The 19,608-nt window shown below is 36.4% G+C and overlaps 1 protein-coding gene across 30 annotated transcripts in view; it reads left to right on the top strand.

Moving 5' to 3' along the window:
* The window catches only part of LOC102698616 (sorbin and SH3 domain-containing protein 1), a 185,985-nt gene that overhangs the window by 139,950 nt on the left and 26,427 nt on the right, over positions 1-19,608 (top strand). For 23 of the 30 annotated variants that reach the window (XM_069189125.1, XM_069189127.1, XM_069189128.1 and 20 more), the window contains 8 exons: positions 1,674-1,736; positions 2,680-2,727; positions 3,301-3,430; positions 6,705-6,819; positions 12,140-12,223; positions 14,879-14,944; positions 16,916-17,017; positions 18,911-18,957. In XM_069189125.1, the coding sequence (XP_069045226.1) occupies positions 1,674-1,736; positions 2,680-2,727; positions 3,301-3,430; positions 6,705-6,819; positions 12,140-12,223; positions 14,879-14,944; positions 16,916-17,017; positions 18,911-18,957 (655 nt within the window). The remainder of the gene's footprint in view (positions 1-1,673; positions 1,737-2,679; positions 2,728-3,300; positions 3,431-6,704; positions 6,820-12,139; positions 12,224-14,878; positions 14,945-16,915; positions 17,018-18,910; positions 18,958-19,608) is intronic. The other 7 variants (XM_069189138.1, XM_069189133.1, XM_069189123.1 and 4 more) reach the window with 6 other exon arrangements.

Genomic DNA, 19,608 nt, shown 5'->3' with positions numbered 1-19,608 from the left:
ATTTTACCACTTCCATTTCACTTTCCACTTAGACATGCAATGAAAGGTTAAATGAGAAAAAAATGGCAACTGTAAAGTAGCTGATCCTACAAATAGGCAGAGGTGTGGTACGCATGTGCCTTTAATTTGTGAGACACAATCCTTCCTTCTTTACAGATTGCTTCCATTTGCTTGGTGCATTATAATTCTTAAAAAAACATGTTCTCTCAATGTTATGGAACACTGCAAATGTAGTTTGCACTGTCTTGTTTTGCCTTCACAAATGATCTCTTATGTGTTACATTTCTACATTAAGTCTTCTATTTCCCACAGAGAATAAACTTATATTGCAAAAGAAAGATGTCAAAACCTGCCTTTTGCCTTCATTTCAGTGTACACAATTGTGAAAAGGTCTTTTCCTAACATCAGCATTACTTCCATAAAGATGTCACCTGTTTTACTTATAGCACATCCTGTCATTCACATCTGCAAAACAGCCCTTTCCATCTGTTATCCCTTGTAAAACGTCACCATTACAGTAGTTAAGCCCCTCTGTAAATGATGTAAGATATTAGACCTGCAAGCATACAGTATAATGAGAGGCATTAAAATTACAACTAATGAGCATTGGAACCAGTACCGTTTGTTGTGTTTGTACTGTCTCATAGACGAAAAACATAGCAAAATAAAGGTACATCAGACTAACAACCTAATTGTTTTTATTAAACTTTAATTATATCAAGTGTTGTTGTATTGGGCATTTGCTATTGTCTTTATTATACTAATATACTGTACAGTGTGATACTGTCATGATACCTTACTACTGCATGGCACAGTTACTGTACATTGCAAGTATACTTTTTTGTACTTCCTCCTTTATTGCATATCTTTATTGCATATCTTCAGTGTATCCCGACTTTTTAGGTTTATCACTGCCATACCTTTTCTTTGGTATTATTTACATTTCACTTAAACCATATGAGAAGTCATACCTTCTTTGACTGAATTGTGAAAAGTGTGTTATTTGTATATACTGAACAGAGAGCCAAATAGTGCTACACACAAGACATATTTCAATTGAATGTAAAATAGTTTTGAATGGCACCAAGGTAATTTAAACTTGTTAACACATGTATTAAAATGTTACATTTTGGTAGGTACAAGAAACAAATGAAAGGTGTGATTTACAGTATTCCCGTTGATTGAATTCTCAGTAATTTGCTTACATGTGTGTGAGCTTTAGTTGATTGTTCAAACAGACAACTTGCATCCAATGTCCAAGCAATAATCAGGAAATACGGACTAGTTCTACATCATGTTTGAGCATCTGTTCACGTATTTTGGATTATAGATTGGCACAGTACTGTATATCCTGCCCACAATATGCCCATAAAATCAGGGGGCATCCATATAATTATTTTTTAAGCTGGCAGAGTCATTATCATGATCACTATTATTTTTATGCCTACCAAGCACCAGCACCAGTTCAGCTGGATCCACAAAATAGTCTACTTTTCTGAAATCCTTTGACTAAAGTATAAAAACAGAACAATTGCTTGCATGATGTGGGATGCATACAGTACATTTTCTCGGCATTGAGATGTGCTTCTGTGTCTTTTGTGGATTTCTTTTTTCATCCATCTACTCATAACTTTTTCTTAAGTTTCTTCTGTCTCTTTTCTTATCATTCTTAGTGGAGACCCCTTACATCCCAACCTATGTTTTCTCAGAGATTGCTAAAAGGCACTGTTCTGAAGGTACCGGTTTTAATTGTCAGGCTTCTTGTGTTTCCTGTCAAGCTCCCAGTGCTTTATTGCCATCATGTCTCATATCACCTTAACTCATTAAGAGCTTGGTGTTTGGATGTGCAATTTTAGCAGTGTGGAGGCCTGTAGACTGCTTGACAATGAGGATTCCAGAGGGGACAAATGCAGCATGTTCAACTTGGAATAAAATGGAACTTCAGATTGCCACTATGAATTATTCTGACTGCAGATCTAAACAACAAAGATAACTATTTTTATATTCCGACCCCAGACCCCAGCAGACCCCAGTATACAGTAAATGGAATATACTATTTGTACAGTATAGCAGAGTGAATATGCAATGGACATGGTAAAATGAAGTACTGTATGAGTAAGCACAAGCTAGAGTTTATCTCAGGTATTGCTAACATTTATTATTTTTTAATCAGAATGGGAATTTTTAAGATCAAAACATATTTGTAATGTACAGTACAACATACAAGTGCATTTAAATCAGCATAACAACTGTATGCTACAGTATGTGCATCTCTATATGGGGAACATTTTTAGAAGAACAGCTATATTCTCATCAACACTGTAAAAGTGGGGGCTGTTGAACTCCAGAGATCACTACCAGTGCCTTAAATCCCACAACTGTGCAAAACTATCCAATGTGCTGTGTTTATTAAGTACATATTCCCAACTTTATTTTAAAAACCTTGTATTTCCTTTGTAAAACTGTAATACATGGGACTTAGTTACTTGGAAATAATTACAGCCTTATTTACGACACATTTGGTGTTTGAATTTAGGTCTGCTGTTACAGTATATGAAAAGGTCAGTAAGGAATTTCTTATCCTTTTCATACTAAGAAAGGCGGGTTATTTTTGATAGTAACAAATCTACTTTTGTTAGGTTTGAAGCTTTAAAGGTTTCTTGTCTGTGTTTTTTGCAGATGATGATTCTGATTCAAATTCTCCAAGTCAGTCATATTCAGAAGATAGTAAGTGTATTTTTTAATTGTTAAAGTATATGAGAATTTATTATTGTTTTATTTTCAAATTTCACATTATCCCGAATTAGTCTCTTTTAAAAAAGACCACATTTTTAGCTAAGGTATACAAATAATTTCAATCGCTATTCTACTTATTTGTTTCCATTGGAGAAGACTGTACTTCATATTAAAGAAACATCCATGAATGAAAATCACTCATCCCTTTATGTGTGTATTTACTGTATCTTCCTTATGTTTCTCAAAATGGGTCATTCTTTGTAGTCTTACCTAATTCCTGTAACACACAATACATTTGCAGAAAATTGCTTTTGAAAGAGCAGGTCATGATGACACTGGTGCTGTCTTCCCCAAGTAGCTTTGGTTCTGGATAATTAAAACAGACCATGGAGGGAAGGAGGAAACTATTAAAGGCCATGTCCTTCAGATCTGTGTATCACAATAACCAGGTCATTTTATTACCTATCTCTGTGCAACTGCTTGGCAAATTCTTAAAAGGCAGTTATTGATTACTGTTGTTTCTGTCTTGTCTTTGTAAATTAATTTGATGTGCTGGCTTTACAGTGAGAAGTCAGAGTTGTGTGCCACGATCAAAAAGTGCAGGAGACAGTATTGACACTGAATTGGGAGTGAAAAGGTCAGCAACAGTGCCCCTGCCACCACGCACCTCCTCTCTCAAGCCCTCATCCGAAAGGTAAGTGTCCCCATAAAGTCAAACCATAACGTGCTTTTCACAACATGATTGGACCCTTTCCTGAACCAGAACTACTAGGTTTCTTTACAGAAGTAAACCTATTTGTTCTTGAATAGGTGTTGCAGAAAGCATTTAATCCATTTAAACCTTTGCTCCTTAGGCTCGAACTATCCATTTCTCTTACAGTTTTGTGTGTTCAATTACCCTGGCATTTTTGTGGCAATAAATAGGCAATTTTCCAACCTTATCTGTCATGGAATATCAAAATTATACTGTGTGACTAATGGAGAGAGGAGTGACATACCAATCTGATAAGCATATTTTCTTTTTCAGCAAAACATATTTTCTTGCTAAATCTCATCCTTTGCTTTACTAATTTAAAGAATAATTTCCTCCTGTTGGGGTGTTTCATTCAGTAATTCACTTAATAATTAGCCTGCATTTAGGTCTAATAAAACTGACTAAGCTTAATGTGGCACAGTACTTTTGAACTTTTAAGTCATTTTAACTTGGGAAATTGTGAACCAACTGTGTAAACTAATTGTTTTTTCCAAAAGTCAGAAATAGATTTAATATTTATCAAACAGTTACATTATTTTCAGTTTGAAATTGGTTTTGCATGTGTTTTTTCTGTGTCTGCTGTTTTTGTTGTCTTTGCCTTTTCTTGACTGGGATAAAAGTGTTTTCTAAAAAGAAATTCACGATAAGTAGTAATTCATCTCCTGAATGCATTTAAATCTCACGATCATGGTATCAAATACATCAATTCCTTAGGGTTAGTGACAGCTCTTGATTTTGTCAAAGATGGATTAGAAGTCATTATTCACAGTATTTATGAGATAGAAGAACATGAAAAGGATCAAAGTCAGATAATAACTTGGGTAAATTCTACCTCAATATGCAACTTATTGATGTATGTGCATTTAACTCATATGGTTATAGAACTAAATGGTTGTGTTCATGCGGTGCTCATTTTTAGCTGTCTAGCTGTTGAGACCATATCTGTGACACTAGAGTCAAGGGAGATTTGACTGCTCCCCAGTGTGTGTGGTCTGGGATCTCCACAAGTATTGTGTATTGATATTTTGGTAGCATGCCTGCTGCTTTGCCTATTGAAGGGGCCTCATCTCTAAGCTGTCAGCGGCTGTGGCCAGCCTTTGCTCCATATGTGCATGTAGCTTCTATGTAGCACCTCCCCATATGGCCAAGAAGAGCCCTAATAAATAATTCAACCCCAATATGCTGAAATATATTAGGTTTTGACAACAAATGATTAATGAAGAAGCTTTGTGTTGACATGCCTAATCCTTTGGCACAAAGTATTGTGCTGATTCCTAGCCATTTCAATTCATCCTGGCGCTTGGTACCAAATTTCTCTACTTACTGTAGCTCTGCAGGTATCATTTAAATTTAGTCTTTTTAGTCCTGCTTATTGAGAACGTTAATGTGACTTCTGTCGACATTGCCCATTGATTAGAAGTTCAGACTTGTTTTCACAACCTTTCCTTTAATTCTTCTGTTTTAAACAAAAAAAAAATACGTCGAAAGGCAGACCTAAGCATTCTAATCATTCGGACACTAACTATTGAAATTATGTAAATGAAATCCACACTTTTCCTGAGCTTTAGTTTTTGCATAATAGCTTTTATTTTGTACAGCGATAACGTCCACATCACCAAATGATGTTCACATCATCTGTTCTACTCTATATAAAGAGAATAAAATCCATCATACTATAGTAAGTAGAAGATTGTTACTGTAAGAGACCCTCCTACCTCCTCCCTTCCAAAATATGGCAATAATTGTCAATATGTCGTGTGATCATCCCGACCTGCAGCACAGACCCAGCTCAGAGATCTGGCCATTCCTGCTTAATGTTGTCCTTCAGTAACTTCTCGGCTTTTTATCATTGTTTGAAGCAAAATATTGAGCAAATTCTGAAATGAACCTAAATTCTACAGTAGTTATGATCTATATGTTGAACGTATAAACAGTATGGTTTTTAATGATGATCCTTCAGTGCAACACTATCTCAGACTTCACATGGTGCCTCAATGGCTATTTGCATGAACATTTTGCATATTGCTTTAAAGATTCTACCAATAAATTTCAGTGAAAAAAAGAAGGCTGCACCAGTTGTCTGCAGTGCATTCAATGTTAAATTACCATTTCCTGAATACTGGCAGTGAAAAGGAACTTCCAGCGTGCCTTATGAAGTGTTTCTGTCCATTAGAGCTACCCTGATGCTTTATCAGCAGCTGATCTCCACATCCTGACCAGCTGTTTAACTGTGATTAACCTTATGCTTGACATAATTGTAGATTTCCAGCCATTTGGAATTGCTTTGTGAATCTCTGAGCTGCTTTGACTGATACCAAATTCTCATGGCAATGATGTTTAAGAATACCCATGCTCCATCCTGACAAATGCTCTCCATAGTTCAGAAAATGACAGATAATTTATTACAAGATGTCTTCATAAAGAGTTTTTTAAATTAAACCTCATTTCCTTGAATTGACATCCTCTTATGCCCTGCACTTACAAACTGTCTCACTGAGCAGTTCGAACATAGTATAAGGCTGAGGTGAAATTCTTTAAATTTGCTGTAGTGTAGCTATGGCGTCATTTTTAAAAAGTACATATTCTACTGACTGTTAAACGGTTTTGTTGCGTGTATAAAAAAATATGCTGTAAACTTTTAAACAATGGTCACGTCTGGGTTAATGGTTTTATTTGTGTTATTTTAATAGTTTTATATTTTCCATTTTATTTACACATTCAGATAAATCTAATGAATGACCATAAAATTAAAAGTTTTTGTTTTTATTTATGTGACTATATAGGGTTTAGCTGTTAAAAATGAAGGAACTGATGGCGTAGAGAAACTGGCATTTACACACCTGAGGCTTTCCTTGTCATTTCGTTTCCACATGGTGAAACGCTCACAAGCTCAATTCACACCTCATTTTCAGTAATGGTCAAAACAGCAGGGAGTGTCTTTTGTTTTTTCCTGGCTGTTCACCCAGTGTAAAAATAATAAATGGAGGTTTTATGCAGAGAATTTCCAAGAGACCAGATTTCCTGCTGCACAGCCTCGGCACCCTGATTAAACGGGGATTAACTGTGGTGTTCAGGGGAGGAGGGGTTCATATGGGAAAGGGGTGGGGGTGGGGGCTTGACTGGTTGGATGGGCTGGTAAAGACGATATCCAAAATTGCGCTGGTTTCCATGGAAACAGACAGGTTGAATGTTAATTTTGTCTTGTCCTCCTCAGGAATGATTGGGAACCCCCGGACAAGAAGGTTGACACCAGGAAATACCGTGCTGAACCCAAGAGCATCTTCGAGTATGAGCCAGGAAAATCCTCAGTGCTGAAGCAAGAGAAAACGGTAAGGTGTCTCCGCCTCTATTCCTTCAGCCCCATTATTATACATGCCATACATCCCAGTATGCATTATTTATGTTTCTCAACCCTGCTTTCTGATGGATTGGAACAAAGCTGGTTTGATTGTGAAAGCAAGTAAGACCTTTGCAATTCTGTCATTGTTTTCACTGTATTTGAATCCAGGTATTAAATGAGGTGACAGTATTAGAGGCTGGGATCAAATTCCCCCTTTTCATTCACTGACCTAGAATGATTATTTTTGTTCAGTGATGGTAGATGTAAATGAGCTCTTTACATTTTCTGCTGGAGGGAGATGCATTACACTAGATGCATTAACTGGATTTTCACATCTCTGATTGGGGACAGCTTGTTTATGTTTTTTGTTGTTTATGGCAATTTTTTAAAGCATTTGTATTATTCCTTTTGCATCTTTTCTGTGGTGAAAAATTTGTTTTGGATGGGTTCGACAGCAGTTCAAAACTGTTCGTAACTACTTTTGAATTCCTTTGTAAAGTCATTCTAATAATTTAGGAGTCTTTTTTTCAATATTGCTAACAACTTCACAGGATCAGACAGGAGCTTGTGTTTGATACTGAGCTGCTATGGTTCACCTGTTTTGTTCTCATAGCTCTAGACTGTCTTCATGGGCAAGGGGGGCAGAGATTATATAATATTGTGTACTTATTATGCAGAAAAAGGTGCTTTAAGTCATAGTCGGCTTTCATCACTGCCTTTTATTTAATCTTGCATTTATATAATTTTCCATAGTTTTATTTTTTTATTTTTGTTCTCTTTTTTACTTTAAAATCAATCTGTTTCTTTTGTCATTTTGGAAAATTGGTTTCAGATGTTCCTTAAGGAATTCTTGTTATCAACGGCAAAATGGTAGTCTGCTTCTGCTGTAACTTATTGATGGTGTTTAAGAGGTCTCGTACACATACAGTGCTGTACACTAATAAATACAGGGGTCCCCTTACATACTGCATGATAATTGGTTCAAATTTGTAGGCAAAATCAAATTGGAAAAGAATGCCAAAAGGAACGGCATCAAAATATATGTACTCTGTGATTTATGTTTTGCCGTGGAAGTACAGTTTTTTGTGTGCAACTGTCTGAAAGGAAGATTTCCCTTGTTTTACTTTTATTTGCAGTTTATCTAAGATATCTAAGAGGAGACCCTTAACTTTTCTGTACTTAAATGCCTTTTGTCCTGAAATGCAGCTTTCTTATTTGTTTGATGACATCATAAATATATTCAATAGTAATGTTCCCAAGCGAGGTATGCGGTACTGTATGTATTTTAAGGAAAATTAAGTTGAAATGTGTTACCATGTTTGTATTGCAGGTGCAAATTTAACAATTTCTGTCTGAAAAGCAGATGGACAGATACATATCACTGCCATTACAATTCCACTAAAATAGTTTTTAAAGGACAGTTAGGTGACAATAAAAGGTTATTCGTACAATATTATATTAATATTATAATGAGTTTGTGTTGTGGTACATTTATGACTATGAATGTGTTCCTACAAGAATGAAAAGAGTGTAAGTGTTATAGGCAGTGGAATACCTGTAATTAAAAAAAAATGTTTTTTTTCAATTGTGCAAAAAACATTAATCCATCTTTCAATTATTTGCATGTTCTGAAAGAACACCTTGCCGAAAGAACCCTTGGATATAAGCATGATTATTCCTCGACATCCTAAAGACTTCAAGTCTCTACTACTTACATAGTTGTTAGTAAGAGGAAGGAAATCCATGTGGATTCAAGGAATCATCCTTTTTCGTTTGGTGCCTGTTTCTGAGCAGATTAGCTCCACTATCATCTTTAGGAAATACAAACTGCTTCAGGAAGGAAGCAGTCTTGGGGCTGCAGACAAAAATGGATGGTGACTGGCATCCTGGTAAGGAGTAAAACATGACAAGCTAATTCAAAAATAGATCACCTGAGACCCTTTTTCAAAATCATTCGATGTGTTAAAACACAAAACATTCATGCTGTTAATTAAAAAGATTAGAATAATAAGTAATGATGTGTATCCAAACAGTTTGTTCTTTCTTTATTGTATTTCAGCTGTGTAATATTTTAGAATGTATTGGTAACCTTATTAATGAAACACATGGTTCTTAATGGTACCTGGCGGGGGTCTGTAATGTATGAACCCCCTTTACAACTGTATTTTAGTTTCTTTGTGAGGGGTTTAAGAATTGATTATTTTGTTCAGGTATCAGGGGCACATCTTTGAACACCTATGTGGGGCCATGGAAAAGTGTTATGGAGTGCAGCATGTTACACTCTTTCAGGAGTGAATTGCAGTACTCTCAAGTCACACTGCATATAGTAACTTACTGTATTTGTAAATATATTGGCTGAACAGAACAGGTTAAACTTAGAATACCCAGCAAGGAGCCTTTTACAAAGTGAATCAAGCACCTGTGTGATCATACTGACTGTAATATTCACAGCATGTTTCCACAGTCAAAGTAATGTCCATCATTTTGGCAGCTCTGTTAAATTGTGAATTGGATCAGCCATTAGCACTGCAGTAGACTTGTGGAGAGTATGTCTCATGATGTAATAATAATAATAATAAACTTTATTTTTTATAGCGCCTTTAAAGGTGGCTTCTCAAAGCGCTTTGACAACAACAATAAATAAAAATAAAACACAAGATAAAACACAGTTACAATACACAGAGGAGACTGTGGTTGGTGGTACTAAGTATAGTAGGAGCAAAGGGGTAAAGAATGGAACCAGTTAAATAAAGGCTCTTCTAAAGAAGAAGGTTTTGAGTCTGGATTTTAAAGAGTTTAGAGAAACTGACTTTCTGATATCCTTGGGGAGAGAGTTCCACGGCTTGGGGGCATAATAGGTAAAGGCCCTGTCACCCCTAGAATGTAGATGGGCTTGGGGGACAGGAGACCAAAATGAGATGAGCGAAGGTTGCGAGGTGGGGAGTAGGGCGATAATAGTTCAGACGGGTACTGAGGTGCCAAGCCATACAGAGCCTTATAGGTGAGCATGAGGATTTTAAAGACCACACGGAATTTGAAAGGAAGCCAGTGCAAGGACACCAGGACAGGAGTAATGTGATCAATTGCACTAGACCTGAACAGGATTCTGGCTGCCGAAATTTGGACATACTGCAGTCTGTACAATGTAGATTTAGATACCCCAGCGATCAGTGAGGTAAGACTTGAACCATTTGAGAGCAGTGTCAGAAACTCCAAACACAGTCTCAAGGCGAGAAAGTAAGATGTCATGGTCAACAGTGTCAAAAGCAGCACTGAGATCAAGAAGGATATAGAAAGGGAACCAGAATCAGAAGCTATTAGAAGATCGTTAGCAGTCATTACGCATGAATTTCTATAGCATGTGGACTTTTTGATTTGGACCTGCTAAGATATGTGGTCAAAATGGGGCTAGCTTTCATTTTTAAAAGTGTTTTTTAATTGACATATTCTGAAGTAAAGAGCAATCTGGCCTATGTGAATTCTAGGGAGGATGCAACATGTTAAGTTCGTCTTGCATTGTATATTAATTATTAGCTGTTGTCAGCTACCAGATTTATTGGTGAGTTTCAAGAGTCAAGCTTTCTTTAAATTTAAATTCTCTCTGGAAAGAGTGGCAATTTAATGCCATTAAGACCCTATGATTGCAAAAGAACAGTTTACTTTTAAAATCATAAACACATCTGAATACATAGTGTCATAGGGTATAGCTACACCCAAGCTGTGTGCTCATTAATGGCTGCAATTCAGTTTCACTTATGCTGAGAGCATTTGATCAGTTTGATCTTGTCATTGAATTTTTTGTGTACCTCAGAATCATGAAAGACATCCAGCTAAATGTGACACCATCTTAGGTTCTAAGTGAATTCTGTATAGTACTTATCCACTAGTACTTTTTATCCATGTAAAATAAATGTTACTGTTGTGCAATACATCTCCACAAGATGTGAATCTTAGTAGCGTTAAAAAGTTAAACTGTACCATAAAATGTATTTCAGACATACTTCAAAGGTAAAGGGCCACATGCAACTGAAATTTACTCATTCTAATTCTCAGGTGTGTCTCAATAGACTCCTTGACAGTGTAATTAAAGCACTTACTGGATGAAATTACCCTGCAGTAGTCTTTTCTGTTTGATATTTCAAAAATAAAGGAATAAAGTTGATCCTTCAGATCATGCTCAAACCAATGCTAGAGCAGTACAATCTAAATTTCCTGAGCTCAGTATTCCTTGACTGTAAGTAAAATTCCAGATGTTTTTTTAAACTAATCAAGTGTTGCTGCTTAAGATTTTGCTGTATAACCCTTGATACAGAAACATAGAACAATCACATTCTGAACCTTTTTTGAAGTTTGTTCTTGATGTTACAGTACATGCTTTTAGAAGTCTAAAATTCCTGAATGCATTTCTACTTAACCACACATTTTGCAAAAATTCAGTAATATAGTTTGAAGTGATATACATCACAGAATCTTCAGTGAAAATAAGAAAGTTTACAAATGAGGCCCAACTAGCCCGTTTGGTTGCTAGTGTTTAATTGGTGTGTGGATCTTTTCCAGCCATTTCTCAAAAGAAGTCAGGGCATCAACTTCAAATTAGAATCAACTGGATAATAAGCAGTGTCAGTTTTATAAACAGATTACAGATCACTAGTTCTTAAATTCTGCATATGAACTTACAATGGTGACAAACTGAAGGATTAATCACCATTCAAGTGGCATTTTATCTCAGTAAAGTTCAGGATTAACTTGCAAACATAAACTTGTATATGTGACATTTAACAGCCTGCCACCCAGTGTTTGACCTATTTTCCTGTGTTGCATTAGAATGTAGTTCCATTGAGAGCCCACGTCTTCTTTCTAAACACTTGAAAAGAATGTTTCATTTTCTGGTGTATATTGTTGTCTGAAGTTGGGAAAATCAAGCAGTACAGTTGCTCTTTCCCGTGAACCTTTCACCTTCCTGCCATCTTTGATTTATTACATCTCTACCTTTTGTTTCTCAAAATCATGTCACGATGTACTATTCATTCTCTTTGTTCTCTGTTTCCAAATGAATTATTTCTGGGTACCGCTAAAAAATGCATTCACTTGTTTGCACACTTGCAGATGTCCAGAATTAGATATACATGCATATTAATACAAATGCAAAGGGCCATAGTAAAATCTGCCTTGAAAGAAAAAAATAGCATTGCAAAACATTAGCAGTGCAAAAAATGGACTGAAAACTGAAAAAGCTGTCCTTTTACTCTGTACTCAACCATCTTCTTCTCTCTCCTTGTCCTCCTCCACCTTCCTTGCTACCCTTGTAGACTCGGGATATAAGCCCAGAAGAAGTAGATTTAGAGAATGAGCCTTGGTATAAATTCTTTTCAGAGATGGAGTTCGGAAAACCGGTAAGTCTTGTGGCTAAACTGTAACGTAACGTCTCAACACTGTTCAGGGTTTTTTTTTCCCCTTTGTGTAACCTGTGCTTTACAGAAGCATGCCATAAGAGTGCATATGCTCCATTCCCAGACCTTGTTTGTCAGTAACTGGCACTTCAGCTGTCTTTGGTGTTCCTGGTTTTGTCCAATACCCCTCTTCTTAACCAATACTTACATTTGAGGCCAACAGGTGCTTTCCAGTCTCAGTTTTTAAACCTTTTTTATAACAATAGTTATGGGGTTTCCAAAAAGGGTTTGTAGTATTTAGTCTCTTGCCTCCTGATTTTATTTTAGCTCACTGGACTTTAAGCATTTTCTCATTGTTCATTGCTGGAGCAGGTTGGCTGGTTCCCCCATTACCTGATCCTGTTTTTTTATCATTTCATTTATTTTACATACAGTAGATACCCATTTATTTTCCTTTTGAAAAATAAAATTTCAGTTCCTACCTGGAATATAAGGGACATTTATGCAGTTCTGCAATAAGCATGATCAAGAAGCACAGCTATTACTTAAACTTTGAGAAATAAAAGGTTTTATTTTTGTATTGTCACTTAAATATATTATAGCATATGGAGCTACAATAATTCTACCAGGCCAAATGCATCTTAATGACAATAGAAGCATTTTACTCACAAATATATCTGCTTCTAGGAGTCGGCAGGTATTTAGAAGCCTGATTAATGGATAGGTAATTCTTTCTAAATTTATTTCAGATATATGAATTGAGTTTAAAATATGTAGGTAGTTCATAACCTACATTGCATTTTTTAACATTTTTTCAAAGTTTAATGACAAGTTATTTAAACCAGCAGACTGCATGATAATACATTTCTTGTCCAAGAAGAAACTCTTTAAGTAAGACCAAAAGAAGATGAGATTTCTTTCTCTTATAAATGAACCTATTCATTTCTGCAGTCTTAAAGTACAGTACTGTACATCACATTTAAAACCAGAGATGAAAGTCCAAAGTATATATGTTAATGTATGTAAATATTTTAAGTTATAATCATTTTTCCTTGGGGTTAGTACACACACTGGGGGTTCTTCTGTATTGGATTACTCTTAACCTTCAGCCACTGAAAACATTCACATCTCCACAATAGTGTGCTCAGTTTGACATCCATTCAACTCCTCAGATGTCAGACTGACACAAAGTGGTCCACCCATACATCAGCTGTGTGTGTGAAATTCACCTTGAAGGAACAGCGGTAGTGCAGTCCTGTGCTTTTTTTCCCAACAAACTAGAAGCTCTATTTTAGATCACGTAATGTGGTAATTGAGCAATATAGACTAAAATACGAAAGAGCATCACATTTAGTTTCAAGAAGTAGAGAGAAAGGAATGAGAAGACGGTTTAATTCCTTTATTGATAAAATAACTCGACATAAAAGAACAGATGCGCTGAATAATATGTACCCGATTTTCTAGTTTTGCTCTGTGTGAGTCTCTTTGTTGTTTACCGTTTTGTGATTTTTTTTATTTTTAATAAGTAGCATAAAAATATTTTAAATGTTAAGAAACAAAGGTAAACTTTACATAAACCTTGCATATCCACTGGAAAATGTAGTTTGCAGTGGACACTAGGCTGCAGTTTAAGGCTGTGTCCTGATCATTTATTTTGGAACCTTAAGTCAGCCTGAATTCAATCAAAATGCAATAAATAAGATTGTGAGCTATTAGTCAAAATATCTTAAGAAAGCCATGGCATGGTGTGAATGTTCTGGCAGCAAACATTACTTAGAATAAGTATAGGCACTGGTATTTTTTTAAGCAGAGTTGAGCTGCCAACATAAATGCCTCCTGTAATGGTAAGAGAAACTTGGGATGATGCATCTGAAATTAACATCAGAGCATGCAAACATGACTGAGATCAAATATGTGAACAAAAAGCAAAACCTTATAACAGTTTGTTCCCATTACCTACACTGCTGTCATGGGAGTCCAGCCCTATATCAATGTGGTATGTATACAGTCCTATTTCAGACCCTCTATTCTTCCTTTTGCCATTGTCAGCCTTTTCCCACTTTGAATTGACAAAAACGTCTTCTCCCTTGCACCAGCATCCAAAAATGGATTCAGCTGCATAACCACTTATTTAGTCTCATTTGTGTGTGTGTTGGGATTTTCATACAAACTTGCATTGCAACAAGTCAGGATGTTTCTCTCCCTGTATATCAGTGCCGTCTATTGTTTGACCTTATGTGAAAATGGGCTAGGGGGTAAAGGTTGTCTTATTTACATCACCTGTAGTTTGGAAGGAACAGTGTTGGTCAGCTCTATCTGAAGGCAGTCTTTATTAAATGTGTTCCACTGCTAGTTACAGTTTATTTGTAGTTTACAGTGAAAATCCCAACATGCTGTACAGGATCAGGAAAATAGCATACTGAGAACTTTGAAGTCGAGAGGGGTAATGTTTCAATGCCAGCTCTCCTCTTGTACTGTACACTTGGATTGCCTCCTGCAGCCTCTCTATTTGACTCTTAATCAGTAACTTTGCCCACCCCTTTTTCCTCTTTTCCTGTTTGCATCCTGAGCAGTTCTCGCCCCCTCCCACCCCCTCCCTCTGATGTCTTTTCTGTTTTCTGTTCATTTTTCCTCATTTCCTCCTCTGCTTCCCATCAGCCTCCAAAAAAGATCTGGGACTATACTCCAGGGGATTGCTCTATTCTTTCTCTGGAGGATAGGAAGGTAAAGCTGTCTTGTGCTCATGATCCAAAAGTGTTTCTTCTTCTTCTGGTGATTTTTTTTTTGTAAGGCATGTGTGGGTGGCTGATACGGATTTCAAACCACAAGCATTGATCAAGGGGTTATGTGTGAAAAAGGGGTTTTGAGGGGTGACTTCCTCAAAAAGCTCTGGTTTGTAACAAAGAACTTGGGAGAAGTTTGCTAAAATATTCAGTCTGCTGCAGGTACTCTGCACTCATTCTTATCAGTCTTTTTGTGTGAAGTGGTTATAAAAGGAAACATTATTAAATTATTTCAAGTATTTTTCAGGAATGGCAGCACCTGTTTTTAAGATTCACAGTAACTGTGATTATGCTGGATAAATAAAAGAATAGTAAATCATTTTAATTTGGATGGAATATGCTAGTACAAATAATTGTCCTGATAATTTTTGTTTTAATTTATTTTGCTTTGAAATGCAAATTATGTTTATTTCTAAATGAAACTAGGCTTTTATGTTTTAGTAAAAAACAATGCTTTTAATTAACAAAGTCTGTGCAAAACGTATTGATTCCCTGGATCTCCTCACAATATACAGTGCACATCCATTGCTTTTACTCTGTTGTGAAAATGTGTACTGATGCACATTGCCTGTGCTTGCTATGTGTTCCCTTGCCATTAACTTGCATTCCTGGGGCTGAGCAAAATTGCACAGCAGGTCTAAAGCAAAACACGGGAAAACATCTGTGAAACAACTTCAGTTCTGCAAAAGAGATCCATTCTTAAATGGATCCAAAAGAAATGGGTTTATTTCCACATGTCCCAATATGATCTATTAAATCTGTTGTATCATACAATTTTCATAACGTTTTTTAAAGATGTATATCCAGTTATATACATAACTGATGTTTCATCAGGCATTGCAGTTAATGCTGCGGCTTTAAATCTCTTGAGCCCTTGATTTTTTTCCAGAGTTCTCATGTGGATCCCGTGGGTTTTCTCCAATTATTGCTGTTTGGTTCCATACTAGGAATAAAGTGGCTTTCTGAATATTGATGAATGAAGTTTTGTTAAATTTCAAATTATTATTTGAAAAGAATCCCCAGTTCACTCACATGGATTCCTTGTATAGTGTTCTATGAAATGCTTATTTCTTGTTGTGGTAGAGTGTGAGCCAAAGTAAACACTGTCCGCAAAAGATTGAGTGGTTTTTGAAGAGACTGCAAAGAAAGTGATAGGAGTAACTCAGTGGCTTCCTGGTTTCCTTTATTTCTGACTGGATTCTTCCTGGTTTATTTCTGACTGGAATCTACAGTCAGCACGACTCCATATAAGTAAAAACTAAATTGCTAAAAACACTTTGTCACCAGCAGACATTATCACACTTCACAATTAACAGGTTTAATAATTAGTTGCCATGGTTACAGATCTCCCAAGTAGCATTTATCTTTTAGTGCCTTTCTTGCTTCAGCTGACTCATGGGGTGGATGTTTTTATTTAGTATATCTTCCAGGGTTGTTTTTCCTCTCTGTCTCGGTATACATCTGGTTCGGAATCACATTCACAATAGCAAAAGTTTTGCTTGTAAGCTCTGCAGAAGTGAAAAGGAAAAAAACAGCTACTGCGAAAATAAGTCAGAAATACTAACAGAGCTTCTAGATATCAAGTAAACCTTAAAGAACATTTAAAACAAAAATTAATTCTGTTTGTCCCATTGCATGTTTAAGGAAACATGATAGAAAATATCAGGGCGTCCTACCAATAGGTTGTGAAAGATTTTTGCTGTGACACTGTACCAAACCCCACATGATGTAGCCAACTATAATTAGAAATGTACAGTTTAACACCTGAATAAATTAAATTTGCATTTACATGGTAAGACAGTCCAAAAGACTTGCTCAGCCCCCGGTGTTTGTGACCTCTGTTCCTGGAAACATCTAACTCATCCTCTTAACTTCCTAACCCTGAGCATTTTTCCCTTCCTTCTCAAATCAGGACCTGCTAGAGAAAGATCTCTACCGCTACCAAGCCGAGTTAGAGGCAGATATAGAAAACATGGAGAAGCTTTACAAAGCGCAGGATAAAAGACTGTGGAAGGTATTACCTCTTCCTATATCATGTCACGTTTTCAAGTCTTGTTGGACTTCAGTGTACATGCCATGAGGAGTTAGCTGGTGAAGAAAACTGTGTGTCAGCCTGCAAACGGTAAATTGAGGAAAGCTGTGGAGCAGATAATTTATTTTAGCCTCTACTTAATATTTCAAATAGTTAAGTGTCTCCTAATGCTTACAGTGCTGCAACAAGCATTGATTATGTATTGAATTTCTGAAACAGTAGTTGAATTCATAAAGATAATAGTAACCAGGTGTATCAGGATTGATAATTTTTTACTATCTGTCCAATATAATACAATAAGTTTGTGCCTAATATAATACAGTTTCTTTTAAAGAGTTACTTAATTTTGTTAAGAAAAGAGAAACATACTTAGACTATTAGAAAATACTTTCTGCTTGTGTAGTTCCTGAAGGTCATTTTAATCCTAAATCTGCCGATGGTCTAGATAAAGTCATAAAAAACATTTTATATTCATATTGGCTTACAGATAACGTCATCAGGAAATTTTCATCAAGTCCTTTTTTGACTGACCAGGCTAGTTCTCCTAGCTTTAATAAACACAAATATATATCTTCCAGGCTGTATTTTCTTTTTTGATCTGACTTTTTTTGTGTTGTTCTACTTGCAAGAGATCTAGGATAGTTTAACTGCTGTTTGCCTGGTTGCTCTCATGGCTGTTTCACTCCACAGCTGAAAACTAGCTGACAGCTGTAATGGGGGAAAAAGGAAAGAGATGCAGGAGACATACAGGCAGGGGGGAACAGAAAATCAAATGTTTTATGGTAACTTTCTGTTCTCAGTTGTATTTGTGAGTAAGAGGCTATGATAGTACTGTATATTACCTCAGACCTCATGCCAGAAAAAATATTTGTTTTATGAAGAATGACATTGTAAATCATCAGCTTCTCCTCACTACTTCTATATCCTGTATAAAAACCACTGCACCACAGCTGTGGCTGACAGCACAAGCTCCTGTTGATTTGCACGTTGGTCTGGAAATAATCTTATCTGAAATAATTAAAATAATTTGATCTAGGAATAAGACACTGTAGAAGAAGGGGGTTGTAACACATTTGTTTGTGTGTTTATTTTTCATTTGTGTTATAACTGGTCAATACTTTCTTTGAGAAGATAGAGAAGATTTTTCTAAGTTTCCCTTTTCAGCATGCTGAAAAACATTAACAGAAATGGTCTATCCATTATTTGCACCGCAAGCCTTCTGCACTAAACACAAAATGCTTAAATATGAATTGCATGAACTGGTAGTTTTTCCCATGAATCGAATTATTACAAAAATATTTTTTTTGTTTATTCCATTATGTTGCAGAATCAAATATTGTGACATTATTTATGTTTAAAAACTGTACTTTTGTGGCATCATGTTTCAGTCGGTCCAGCTTCTTCCACACAATTCATGAATCATATCATGAATTTAATCAGTTTTTGGGCTTGGGGTTGGCTGTAAGTGTCAGCATGTGTGTTTTGTCCTGCCTGTTCTTCACCCGGGTTGTGTATGTGTTTGTGTTGTAGTCTTTAATCTCAGTGACTCATTCATAGACAAAAGACTGGGGGCACTGCAAAAGACACTCAACCACATTGGCTACACCACAGTCAGTCCCTCCCTGCAACAGAACCTCACAGGCAGCAACCCCTTCAGTCCTTGGCTTGCTTGCTTGTTCTGCATGTGGGCAGCACACGCACTAAATTCCTGCTGGATTAAGCTGAAGCCTTTCTGACAGAGCAAGACAACAGGCTCTGGCTAGAGAGGAGACAATAAGACAACACCAGCCTGGCCAAAGACGGATGCTTTTTTCCCCCTGTGTGAAGCATCCTCCTGTGGGTTTGTCAATGACTTCTTTGTCTGGTTTGTTGCAGAGTGCCCCTTTCAACCCCTTGGAAACTCCAGACGATCTCCAGCAATAGTAAGTCCGGCACTGGTTTGTTTTTTTTTCGCTTTCAACATCTTTGTTCCTGCCTCTAATCTATGTTAGTCTGTGTAATTACTTGCAGCAAAGTTTAGATCTACTGTAACCGCCCTAAAGAGATTTCCCGTTTGGAACTCTTTGCTTCCTGACACTGGATACAAAATGTACTTCAGTTAGCCTTTTAGTGCCGCTTCTGCTATTTTTTCCTCATTCTGTTATTATTTATCTCTGACAGCCTGTCATACTACTTAAAATTAACAAAATGAAGAAAAAAAACAACACACAGTAGTGTTTTGTTGTCAGATTAGTGAGGGTCACTGCCCTGCTGTACTGACAAAGCCCCTCAGATGGAAAACTGCCTGAAGAGTTAATCTCCATGAGACCCATACAGCTGCAGGGACTAGGGAGGCTGGTTTGGGGTGTTTTTTTCTTTTTTGTTGATCTGGAGCAGGTTGAAAAATGGGAACTGGCTTTAAGCATATCTCTGGTGAACAATATATTCCAATGTACCTTGTTTTTTTATTTGTTTTTTAAAGGTAGATTGCTTTTTTCTGTCTTGAAGAATGCTGGTTCTGTATTTATTTGGCAGCAGTAACTATGTTTTGTTATTGCAACATTGATTGTTGTAAATTCATAACAAGTAAAGAT

The sequence above is a fragment of the Lepisosteus oculatus genome, chromosome 4 (assembly GCF_040954835.1).
Source record: "Lepisosteus oculatus isolate fLepOcu1 chromosome 4, fLepOcu1.hap2, whole genome shotgun sequence".
Lineage (NCBI taxonomy): Eukaryota > Metazoa > Chordata > Actinopteri > Semionotiformes > Lepisosteidae > Lepisosteus > Lepisosteus oculatus.
This window is presented reverse-complemented; position numbering and strand designations above follow the sequence as displayed.